The 12,522-nt window shown below is 54.9% G+C and overlaps 1 protein-coding gene across 1 annotated transcript; it reads left to right on the top strand.

The window, feature by feature from the left end:
* Positions 1-6,728: 6,728 nt before the first annotated feature.
* CRYBA2 (crystallin beta A2) lies at positions 6,729-9,810 on the top strand. Its single transcript, XM_015066610.3, has 4 exons — positions 6,729-6,998; positions 7,780-7,921; positions 9,067-9,209; positions 9,614-9,810. Exons 1-4 carry the CDS (start codon positions 6,838-6,840, stop codon positions 9,759-9,761), a joined length of 594 nt encoding a protein of 197 aa, XP_014922096.1. The 5' UTR covers positions 6,729-6,837; the 3' UTR covers positions 9,762-9,810.
* Positions 9,811-12,522: the final 2,712 nt, after the last annotated feature.

Below are 12,522 nucleotides of genomic sequence, written 5' to 3'. Positions count from 1 at the left end.
CCTCCTCCCTGCCTGGCCAGGGGCGGAGACTCCAGGCGCCAGGCTGGCCTGCAGGTGCGGGGCTTGGGAGGGGGGGTGCTCAGCAGCTGGCGTTCGAGGGGCCCCCTTACCCCTCCCCCTTCCTGTTCCTAGCCAGAGCCTGCTTCCTGTCATCCCTGTCAGCACCCCAGGCAGGGGAGGAGACAGGTAGTGGAGGAAGCGGAAAGAGGGACTGAGCAGTGGGAGTGCGGGTGGCGGTGGGATGGGAAAAGCGTGGAGGAGAAATGTGGAAGGGAGGAGGAGAGCAGAAAACACAAGCAGGATAGAAGGATAGAGGGTGCAGCCCAAAGGGATGGGAGACACAGGGAAGATTTCAGGATGGGGAAGGGGGAGCTGCAGCCCTCTCATCATCCCCCTGTGAAAGCCAGAGCTAGAGAGAGGGCAGAGACAACCGGAGAGAAACCAGAGAAAATGGACGGAGGCAGAGACACAGAGGCAACGTGACATAACAAGAGATGCACAATTCAGAGAGATGGAGAGATTCCAAGGTGCCAGGTCAAAGGTCAGGGTATTGAGAGGTGGAAGGCACAGTGTCTGTGGAGGTAGGGGTCCACCATGTGAAAACAGCTTCCAACCCCACATTGCGGCAAATTACCCCCAAGAGAGGAGAGACAAGTGGCTTCTATAGCCAAGGCTGGGGGTGGGGCTGATACCCCTCTCTTGAGAAACCCATCTTTCCCCATTAAAGGGCAAAAGATGAAGAGGGGCAAGGCTCTGGCCCTACTGGGCACTGAGCAGCAAGGGGCTTGGGTCTGACTCCGTCTCTGCCCTTTTCTGTCTTGGCCACAGCTGGAGAAACAGACAGCTGTGGCAGCTGACCGACCCCCTGCCCACCTGCTGGTTGTGACTCAGCCTTGGAACCTCTGGACGCAGAGGGTACCCAGGGTCTATGTGAGAGTCAGGGGACCTGGGAGTGGAGGCACCAGTGGGGGGGGAGGGGGCCTCATACCCAGGTGCTAATCCCCATCCGGCCAAGGCAGAACCAGAGCCTCACTGACCTTCTTAGAGATTAGTCCCCATGGCGACCTTGGCAACTCGCCCCCTCACTCTGGCTAGGTGTGGGGGGTGGTGTGCAGAGGCCGGGTGGGGCGGGGAGAGAGCCTTCCTGAGGCATCACAGGATCACAGCAGTCAGGGTTGGGAGGGCCCTTCCAGGGTCAGCAGTTAGTACAAAACTGGGGCCTCAAGAGAGGGAATGACCTGCCCAAGGGCACCTATAGAGCCAGAAAAGCCTCAGACCTGAAGTCAGGTCCCCAGTTCCACTCTCAAATGTTCTTTCCAGAAGAGCAGAGGCCTGAACAAGAACAAAGGACATTAAGATACACCCCCTCGGACCCTCCCCACTCATGATCTCCTAAACTGAGATCAAGAGCAGAGCAACTTGAATGGGGTGAAGCAGGAAGGCTCTCCCTCCTGAGTACTAGGCTGGCTTCCACAAGGCCAATGTGGAAAAGGGGATGCAGATCCCAGAGCTCTGCCTGCTGCCCTGACTCCTCCCTCCAGCCCAGCCCAGCCTGCGGGTGTGGGGGGCGGGGTAAACCATGCCGCAAAGCCAGTTATAACCACAACCACAATGACAGAGCAGCTAACATTTATTGGGTGCATATGGCACGCCAATTCTGTGCTTTACATGCACCTAAATCTCCACCACATTTTTTAAGACTTGTCCCCATTTTACAGAGGGAAAAACTGAGAAGTAGAGTGCAGCTTATATGCAGGGGAGCTTGGATTTGAACCCAGGCTTTGGCGCAAGACTCCAGAGCGCTCTTAACCCTTCAGTGTCTGTATGATCAGGGGCGGGTGACTGAGACACCTTCTCTCCTCCTCTCCGTGGCCGTGGAATGGGATATGTGCATGTGTAAGCGAAGGGCGTACTTGTACTCCAACACCCAGCACAGAGTGGCACACAGCACATTGTATTAAACGTTTGAGGAATAAGTGAGTGAACAAGTGTGTGCCCATAAATGAGTGTGATTTGGAGGGGTCTACTGAATCCTAGGAGAGTGATCGCATGTGATGCCTGCTGGATCTGTCTGCGTGCCTGCAACCGTGTGAATGCATGTATGCGCGTGCCCTCTCCCTGCTGCCCTGTGTGAGCCCCATCGCTTTGCGTCTGGTGAGCGGGTGGTAGTGGGAGGGGCCTCCCAATTCCCCGGATGGTAGCCAGCTCTTCACCCTACTGAGGGGCAGAGAAGAGGGGCTCTGTTTCTAGCAGGGTAAGACAATGGGTATGTGGGTGGGGCTCCCACCCCGACAGGACCCCCCCCCCACTCTTTTGGGGCCAGCTGTTGGACCCTGCCTGAGTTGAACTGATCTCTCACTCAGTTATCTCTGTCTCCCAGGAGACCAGATCTCACAGCCCCAGGGAAAGTGCCCTTCTGCCAGTTCCAGGCTCTAGAAGGGGGAGGGGGGGGGGCTGCAAAGAAGAGGCTTGTGGTGGGACCAGGGGAGGGAGGGCCCCAGTCACAGAATTTGCATCTTCAGTCACCAAAGCCCTGACTGATTTCCCAGTGAAATGAGGTGGGAGCAGGCCAACTTGAGGAGAGGACATTGGCCACTGGGTGCTTGCTCTAAGCTGGCCGGCCATACGGAGAAGTCAGGCTGTTCAGGGATGGGTGAGGGAGATGTCCCTGGGGATTCTCAGGGCCTTTACATGGAGAGAATAGAGACCTAGGTGGGAGCCCAGGATCAGGTTGTTTCTTTGTCAGATCTGCGTGCACGTCCCCTATGGGATGGGTATCTGACTGGGGTCTGAGGGCCTCACAGGTTCTTAGAACACAGGACTGAGTCTGCTGGTTTCTCTTTGGGATCTTCAGGTGCCTTGTGAGATTTTGAAGAATCGTGAGGAAGGTGACTGAAGATTTCTCTATGGGACTGAAAGTCCTCATAAGAGAGGCAGGGCTGGCTAGTGTGCGGGTAGGAGTTCTTTGAGGGTGATGAGATCCCTATGAGATCTTGAGGTCTCCTGGCAGTGTAGATCTGGGACACCATTTTCTTTTTGTCTAACTTCCCCCTCCATGCCCAAAGGCTGAGGCCGTGGATGCAGAGGAGGTAGGGGTGAGGGTGCTGAGCTGGCAAACAAAGCCACCTGTGCATCCATCCTTCAGGAAGCTCTGAGCGCAACTGAGCTGGGAAAACAAACAGGACCAGCTGCTGGGGGTTGAGAGGGGGCTAGGAGGGGATTGGGATGGGGTGGGGGGAAGCTGGGGGGCTGGAGCTGGACCAGAGAAAGGAGAAAGGAGGCTGGGACAGGGGTCCATAGCACAGAAAAGGGACAGGGATCCCAGAGTCCCATTCCAGCACACCAGGCAGGGCCACCTGACAGCCCCTTCCCCTCAGTGGGTCATTCTTCCCTTTCTCCATGCCTTTGAGGCCCAGAGCCAGGGAGGGGTCTGGGGGATGTGGGGACCCTGAGAGAGGACTAGGCAACTGCCTATCGGTGGTCTTGGTGGGTGTGCCCATTTCTGAGAGAGCCGGGCACAGACATCTACAACTAGGGGGAGCAATGAATGGGCCCTACACACCATTTTCCTGATGAGGAAACTGAGGTATGCAGGAGGGAAGAGGCTGGCTAGTGCCTCACAGCTTCTTAGAGCAGAGCCACAAGCCGAATTTAGGACTAGAAAAGGGGCGGTGTCCTTTTTCACCCAAAGGGTCTCCACCCCCAAATCCCAGCCTGATTCCTAATTCTAATTTGGATCTCAGCTGTTATTCCTCCCCACTACTTCCCTGGCCTGTGAACACACACCCCGCGAGCGCGCGCCCCTACTGTAGAATGTGGTTGTCTGGCCAGCTGAGAAACTGGAAACTGCCCACCTAGGCGGAGCCCCAATCTCAGGGCCGCGCCCAGGACCCCCGCCCCACCTCCCGCAAACACACTGTCCATCTAAGAGACACCAGCGCACCTTCGAAGCTGACACCGAGCGCCAGCGTCACGGAACAGCGCAGACGCACAGCCTGACGCACTCGCCACCCGCGCTCACCGCCCCTCCGACCTCAGCCCCGGACCAACTCCCTCATCCACTTCACCCCTCTTCGCCCGCTTCCTCCGTCGCGTCCCGCCCGCGCCTCCTGGTGGCCGAATCCAGAATTTCTGATAGAGATGGAGGAAGAGGGAGGTAAAGGGAGAGAAGGAGAGATTCAGGTTCTCACCTCCCACCATGTCCAGGCAAAGTCCAAGGGCCAGGACACGAAGAATCCAGGACTGGCTCTTGCCTCCCTCGATAGTTTGTACTTCTTTATGGATTTGGGGAAAGTATACCCTATTTGTGTTTCTCCAACCACCGCCCACCAAGGGTAGGGAATCAGGGAATTGGCATGGTTCTGACCCCGTCTCCAGTCAACCCCATGTGGTTGTCCTTGCTGTGACTCAAATATGACTAACTGTGCTTTACTTCTCAGTTTTAGGGCACTTTATTCTTGGCATTCACCTTCACACACCTTATGATCCTCAATAGCTATTCCTTACCAATGAAAAGAGAGACCCAAGGGAGGCTCCAGTGGCTCCCAGCACTTGTTCTCAGCACTCCAGAATTTGTGTGTGTGTGTGGGGGGGGGGGGAGTTGGTAGAGTGGGCAAACCATTACCCTAGCTCTCTCACTGGGTAATTTCCTCTACTCCTCTTCCCCTCCCCCCAGACATATGGCCCAGCCTGACCACTTTGTTGCCTCACTCACTCATGTTTTATTGAGCACCTATGCTGGGTTTGAGGATAACAACAAGACTGACACAGCCCCTGCCTCCTTAAACAGAGCTTACACTCTAGCAAGGGAGACACTCAGTACAGCCATAAACACACATAAACAAAAGACGAAGACAGCTTTAGAGTGACAAACACTGTAAAGAAAATAGGGTGAGGGGTGCCTGGGTTACTCAGTTAAGCCTAGGGCTTCAGACGTCAGCTCAGGTCATGATCTCACGGGTTTGTGGGTTTGAGCCCCACATCAGGCTCTGTGCTGACAGCTCAGAGCCTGAAGCCTGCTTCAGATTCTGTATCTCCCTTTCTCTCTGCCCCTCTCCCATTCCTGCTCTGTCTCTCTCTGAAAATTAAATAAAACATTTTAAAAAACAGAAGAAAAGAAAACAGGGTGGTATGATGAATCGTAAATGCCAGGAACAGCATCACTCAGGAGGTAATAAAGAAGCCAGCATGCCAAAGTCTTTGACCAAGACACTCCAGGCAACAAGAACAGCAAATGCAAAGGCCCTGAGGTGGAAATGAGCTTTGGGCAGTTGGGAGAAAAGATGGACAGTCAGCATGGCTAGCCTGCCAGGAGCTGGAGGTGGCTGCATCTGGCCTATGAGTCCTTTTAGTCACAAGAGGCTGAGTGGCAAGAGGACTGGCTTTGGAGTCAAAAGGTTTAAATTCTAATCTTGCTTCGACACCGGTTTTGTGAATCTGGCCAAAGGTCGGCGCACCCTTGACCCTCAGTTCCCACATCTGTATATCCAAGCTTACCGCTCTCGACTGTTCTTGAGTCTATAAAGAAAGCACTTGGCTCATAGGAGCAACAAAATATTATTAGTTCCCTTCTCACTCTCCCCTCCACTTCTGCTGGAATAGCCCCTCCATTAAGGAAAACTCACAATTTTGCCAGAAGTCTTTGTGCCTCATTGAGAGCTACGATGGTTGGAACATTCCGCGGTCAATTGTGAGGAAATGTCCTCCCTGGAGCCTCCCTTAGGTCGCCAAGCCTTTCCTCCTCCTTCTCTCCCTCCCACACTTCTCCCCGACACACAGGGCGCTGGCAATGAGGGTAAGAGCCTTGGCCCTTCACTCCCAACCAGAGCTCTCAGACCCTGGAGCTCGGTGTGGCGATTGGGAGAGTCGCGCTAAGGTTGAAATATTCTTTCTACCTACCACACCGAGCCACTTCCCTAGCTACTATTATTTCTAAGCGCTTCGTAAATCCGCGTCCTCCCTTGGGCGGTTCACTCTCCCTGAGTTCAGCGCCGCCTCGCGGCGAGTCCTGCGGGTGAAAACTCCGGGACCGCAGAGCCGGTTCTGGGAACTCAAGCTTGGGTGGAAAGGAGCCACAACGGGCCGATCCTCCGGGGAAAAGAGGACTGAGGGGCGTGAGGAAAGTCTCTTGCGGAAAGTCGTGTCTACCCTTCCTGCCCAGCGGGGCCCCAAAGAGAGGCCTTGACCTAAGCCTGAGGAAGAGGCGGAGTTTAGACGTTGGGAAGAACTCCCCGCGCCCTCCAGTCAAGAATTGGCGGTCTTAGCCGGGCGGCCCCAGGGTGACCTGGTATCTCCATCCCTAAGTGTCCGGGCCAGGGAGGGCGCGTTCTGCCCAGAGCTCGGGTGCGCCTTGCCTGGCTCAGGCCCCCAATAAAGAAAAAGCGGAGTCAGCCTCAGCTGTGGCGGGCGCGGGACGTGTGCCTCAGCACTTTCTATTGTAATCCCGGAGGGCTGGGGCCAGATTGGTGGCTTTGGGAAAGGCCTCGGCTCCCCAGAGGACACCAGAACTGACCGCAGCCTGCCCGCTGACTCAGCTCCCCCCACCCCAGCGGGAGGGAATGCGGGGAGGGGAGGCGAGGCCGGGTATAAAGCCCCGCACGCCCGGCCCACGCGCAGCCTTTCCATTTTTCCGTCAGTACCGCGCTCACCCACCCGGTGAATACTCCGTGCTGGGGCAGGGTTTCTCCGGGGCGGGGGAGGGCGAGGTGAGGGAGAGCCTCTAGCGGCCCTGGTCCAGCCCCGCGTTCTTCACCCCCAACCCGGGTTGGGCGAGCCTGGGCCCCGGATGGGGGCTGAGGGACGCTGAGCCTTTGGTCCCACCCTTCTCTCCCCAGCGGCATGAGCAGCGCCCCCGCGCCGGGCCCGCCGCCCGCCAGCCTCACGCTCTGGGACGAGGAGGACTTCCAGGGTCGCCGCTGCAGGCTGCTGAGCGACTGCGCAAACATCGCCGAGCGCGGAGGCCTGCGCAGGGTGCGCTCCGTCAAGGTGGAAAATGGCGCGTGAGTGATGGTACAGGCGAGGCCGGGCTGGGTTGGGGGCCGCCGGGCTCCCCTGGCCTAAGCTCCGAGCCTGGGACCTCAGCTCTCAGCCCTCCGTTCCCCAGACTGTTAGCCCTGCCTGAGACTGACCAACATGGGAAACCCCTTGGCCTCCCAGAACTCCCCCACGTGCCACAAGACAAATCATGTGAACTAAAAGGATAAAGGCGAGAGGCAACCCTTTCTGGGAGCCCCGTGAGATGGGCCTGAACCCTGAAGGCGTTCCCAGTGTAGTTATTTCCTCCCCAGAGTTTTTCTCTGTGCAGCTAGATAGTTCTGCACTTGGTGTAACAAAAGAAGCTAAATCTCTCCCTCTCGCTCCATCCTGGTCTCTGAGAGCCTGGGGTGCTTGGGAGAGCTGAGGCCTCTGATTATTGCAGGTTGTTGTTATCACAGATTGCCACCGCAGGTTGGGGGGTTCCTACACCTACCTTTGCAGGCACCTAAATCCTCGAGGTAGGAACCGTTGGTAGGTGATCTTCAGAACCTGGAAAATTCCTTTCATCCTGGGGAGGCTAAGCTGGAAGCCTGGATCCCTGAAACCCCAGATAGCAGCTATATACGGTCTTTAGTTTTTCTAGAGGGGCCATATTGCCATGCGCTGTGTATGTCAGGGTAAGGACTTGGGGTTGGAGAAAAAAGATGGGGTTCTCAGTCTTTTCGATCACAGTAATCAAGGTGGGGATAGAGGAAGGAGTGAGCCTGGGGCAGATGCCTCCCAGCTTTCTTTGTCTTTCCCCAGTTGGGTGGCCTTTGAGTACCCTGACTTCCAGGGACAGCAGTTCATTCTGGAGAAGGGTGACTATCCTCGCTGGAGTGCCTGGAGTGGCAGTGGTGGCCACCACAGCGACCAGCTGCTCTCCTTCCGGCCAGTGCTCTGCGCAGTAAGCACAGCCTTCCCCTTCCCCTTCTGCTTCCTACCTCCTCACTCCAGACCCTGATCCCACGATGGCACCTCATAAAGGCTGTCCATCCAGTGTATGGGAATGTGTAAACACAGTTCCTAGATGAGTGGTAGTGGCATTACTTCCAGAACCAGAAGAGTCCCTGAAAGTTGGAACAGTGGACCTCAGTCAGGTGCCCAAAAATCAGCACCACGGACAGCACCAAGCCCATGCCTGTCTTGAGCACCCATGTTCCTCACATCATGTCGTCCACACCTGTTAAAGAGTGCTTCTGCCATCACACAGTCCTGTAAGGTTGGGACGGCTGCTGTTAGCCTCATATACAGGAATGGAAATGGGGCTCAGAAGGGCAAAGTGACTTGCCCTCGGACACAAGCGTTAACGTGATGAGACTAGAACTCAATTCAGGGATCATTGTTGAGAAGAGATCAATCTCTGTGTGTATGTATGTGGGGGAAGTGTTGGCAATGAATCAAATGAATCACTGGACAGGAGGATCTCACTTCTCACTTGTGCTGACTTAGGTACCCTACTGTTGAGGCCTGGGGCTGAGAGGTAGAGGGCAAAGAGCAAATGCTGACTCAGCCTAGCTTCTATATTCCAGGAGGGGAAGGCCCTAGGACTATGGAAGCCCAGACTCAGCCAACACTGATGCCTGGCCTGTCTGTTATGATTATGCCATCTGGCAGCCCTCAGTTGGGCCTTACCCTATGAGAGGCTGTTCCCAAGGTGCTGCACAGGGGATTGAGTAGTCAATGAGGCCCTTAAGAAAACTGCCTTGGTTCATGGGCCAAATTTCTCTCAGGATCCCTGATTTTCCTTCTGCAAAGAGGTCCAGATTACAAGATGCTCTCTAGTCCTGACCTGGAAGGGTTTCTGGGAAACCCTCAGTCTCACCATCTCAACCCAAAGCCATAGAAGGGACTAGGCGAGGGACTTCTGAGCCTCCCAGCTTCCTAGCCTGCTATGGACCTGATGGAGTGATCTTTGGGAATGCTTGTGGAGCCAAAGTGTCTGCAGAGCTTGTGTTGGGTGGCAAAGTGGGGAGAGTCGGGCTGAGAATGTACCCATTAATACCTCTTTGGAGGGCCTAACCTGACCACTCCCACCTTCCTGTGCTTCAGAATCACAGTGACAGCCGTGTGACCCTGTTTGAGGGAGATAACTTCCAGGGCTGCAAGTTTGAACTCACTGATGACTACCCATCCCTGCCCTCCATGGGCTGGGCCAGCAAGGATGTGGGTTCTCTCAAAGTCAGCTCTGGAGCGTGAGTCCCAGGACTGGAACAGGGGAGATGGGAAGAGAAGGGAGGCAATGGAGACCAGGGAGGGGGGTTGGGAAAGGTGATGGGGTGCTAAGAGACATAGTAAAGAGATGCTGAGTACTGGGGGACCGGGAGAAGTGAGATGATGGAGACAGACTGGGGGGGGGGCAGAGAATAGGAGAATAAGAGTCAGAGGGCCAATGTGGGGATAGAGAAAGGGATTTTTAAAAAGATGGATGAAGAGGCAATCGAGAGTGGGAATAGGGGAGAGAGATCATTGCAGGGAAAATTGAAGCAATGGCATTGGAGCTAGGGGCTGGGGCTGCAAAAGGAGGGCTGCTAATGGGGGACATTGATGGGGGTGGGGGCAGAGCCTGCTCACCACCCCTGTGATCTCACTGGCCTAGGTGGGTGGCCTACCAGTACCCAGGCTATCGAGGCTACCAGTATGTATTGGAGCGGGACCGGCACAGTGGGGAGTTCCGAAACTACAGTGAATTTGGCACACAGGCCCACACTGGGCTGCTGCAGTCCATTCGAAGAGTCCAGCACTAAGCTCCACAGCCCTGACACCTCCCATAAGGACCCTCAATAAAGGTTCCTGAACCTGCCTGCCCCTCTTGCCTCTTTCTTGGTGTCTTGCGTTGTGATCTTCATCCTAATCCTTCTGAAGGTCCTTCCCTGTCAACCTGACTCTTCCCTCAGGCTTTGGGACTGTTGACTATGAAGCATAAACTGGCTTAGGACGTATGTGGCTAGATCCCGACAGGGCTGAGAAAATGGCTGTTAAGAACCTTGGGCATCCTGTTAAAGACAACCAGTCCCACACCTCTCCCTGATAAAGGCCGATCAGCTTGGTCCAGGTGTACCATAGCACACACATGGTGCCTTTGCCATCCTCTGGTTTGGGTGCACACGGTCCTATCACAGCACTCATAGCTGAATTCCACCCACCCGGGCCAGGCACCAGCGTGCACAGCAGGACCTACTTAACCCTATGTGGAGCTCAGTTGGATTCTTCTCTCCCAGGAGTTTGTCTTCTAGCTTGGCTCCCTATCCAACTGAGTAAAGCCTGCACCCTTTTCCTAGCTTTATAGAATCTCTGTCTGATAGAGAAGCAACACTGTAAAAGGCATAAATGAGTGGGAAATTCCACTGCCTCCCAGGGCCTTTGAAAGGGGAGACTTTCTCTGAGTGGAGCCCCAGACCCTTTGTCTGAATAACAATCCCTTCGCGATATTGAGCTCCAACATTTACAAAGCATTTTTATGCGCCTCCTCTCAGCTGTTCCCAAGAACCCTCTTCATTCTTCCTCTCTCCCCCCTCTCTTCAGAGGGTTGGTCAGCTGCAAAGTCTACCCCACAGCCACTGACCACAATGAGCCTGGTTTCTGGAGTGGTGGCAGAAGACCATAGCCATGTTGGGGCTGAGTGTGGTAGCAGAGCCCTTGGCACCAAAGCAGTTTCTACCCAGTTCCCTCACTGGCCCAGTTAATGATACCCTTAGTCTCATAAGCAGGGCCTTCAAGGCCCTGGGGACTCCCCTCACTCTGTCATTCAGGGATGCTTGTGTTTTCAAGCCCCTAGTGGACCTGTCAATGGGGAGAAGTGGCCCAGATCATCGCCCAAGCCCAGAGAAGGTAGGGAGAACAGACTTGGACCTTAGCCATTCCCAAGGGCCCAGCTGTGCAGTCAGGCATCTGCTCCCTTAGAAAGAGCCCTGGACCAGAAGTCAGAACACCTGGGACCCAATAATGTAGCATCCGTGAACCTCTACTCCCTCACCTGTAAACTGGGGCTACTGATCCCTGCCTTGTCTATCTCACAGTGTTGTGAGGATTCAAGGAGAACCCACTGAAAATGCTTGTTGTGTTATGGAAAAGCACTGGGGCAGTCAACATAGGGCCCTCATTCCCTTGCACTACCCCCCATCCCACGATCCATGGATCCTAGGGTTAAGTCGGGAGAGCATGGGACAAAATTCTAGGTAGGGTATGAATTCTGCTTTATACCCGGATGAGTTCTAGAGTCCATGGCCCCTGTTACATTTGATTCTCCTAACACCTTCCATACTTCATCCATTTCACCAACGAAGCTGGGCTGAGAGGGAGAAGGTTTGATGAGGCCATCCACTTAAATGGTGACAAAGTCAGGACTTGAACACAGGGCTCCTGACCCCAAATCCAGGCTGTTAAGGGGAGGCTGACCTAAGCTGTGGCTAAAAGCCTCAGCAGAGCCCTAAACCTTTTTGGGTCCCAGAAGAGCCTGGGGTTCCTTCCTGGTCCTAAATGTCCCCTTGGGGGATGGTAATAGTAACAATAGCTAAATGTATATAGAGCCTGTCTGAGTGTTCAGCACAGGTTATATAAGCCTCGTAATTCTGTATGGTAGGTACTGTAATCCCCATTTTACAGCGGAAGGGACTAACTTCCCCAAAGCCATACAAGTAAGAAATGGGGGAATTGGAGTTGAACCCAGAACTCAGACCAACTGGCTTCAGAGCCCAACAGTCTACCTCTCCACTTCCTGCTTTGCAAGGGTAGGCAGTGGACAAAGGGAGATCTAGTATCCACCATCAGCTAAGGTGCCCTCCTTCTAGGAGGGTCTGTGGCTTCTGGGAGGAGTCAGCAAGATACCTGTAGGGACTGCCAGAGTGAACTTGAATAGGACACTCCGATTTCTAGGTCTTAGTGTCCCCACCTGGGAGTTGAGAGAGCTAATATTTGCTTCAGGCTTTGTCAACACGAACCTTCTAGGTTTTCCTGGACCTAGGGGTCCAACTCCGCTTCCCACATTGGAAACTAAGGAGTATGGGATGCAGAGGCCAGGCTAGAACTGAGTGTTTCCACCTTTCCAACCTCCTCCCACTCTAGGCAGGTTGATGGTCAGCAGAACCCTGTGGGACTGGCACCCAGCCAGCTGGAAGGAGGATGCAGGAGAAGCTGCTTGGGACTCATCCATTGGCTGCACTCGGCCAAGGCCAAAAGGGGATGAAGGAGGTCTTCTCCTTTCAGGCGCAGCCAAGACCCAAGGGCAGGGTCAGGGATGGGTGGGGGGGGACGCCTCTCAAACTCTTTCCAGAGCTCACCTACCCCTCTAGCACCTGAGTCTTCAGTGAGGTGGAGGCACAGAGCCTGAGCTGTTGATCCCTCACCAGTCTGGAGCTGGGATGTCTGGATAGACCCCCAACTCTGAGCATCTCTCCCTTCTGTCTCAGCCTTCTGCTGAGAGCATTATGTGGGTGAACCTCACTGCCTCCCCACTTTCTCAGCTCTGACCTCCTGCCCCTCATTTTCTATCTAGGAAAGAAATATGAA

Source organism: Acinonyx jubatus, chromosome C1 (assembly GCF_027475565.1).
Source record: "Acinonyx jubatus isolate Ajub_Pintada_27869175 chromosome C1, VMU_Ajub_asm_v1.0, whole genome shotgun sequence".
NCBI lineage: Eukaryota > Metazoa > Chordata > Mammalia > Carnivora > Felidae > Acinonyx > Acinonyx jubatus.
This window is presented reverse-complemented; position numbering and strand designations above follow the sequence as displayed.

What these genes read in the sequence shown, in the direction of transcription:
- CRYBA2 (XM_015066610.3), top strand. Translation starts at nt 6,838, where the DNA reads ATGAGCAGCGCCCCCGCGCCGGGCCCGCCGCCCGCCAGCCTCACGCTC. An exon ending in GTCAAGGTGGAAAATGGCGC is followed by an intron (nt 6,999 to 7,779) that starts GTGAGTGATGGT and finishes GTCTTTCCCCAG; the next exon opens with TTGGGTGGCCTTTGAGTACC. An exon ending in TCCGGCCAGTGCTCTGCGCA is followed by an intron (nt 7,922 to 9,066) that starts GTAAGCACAGCC and finishes CCTGTGCTTCAG; the next exon opens with AATCACAGTGACAGCCGTGT.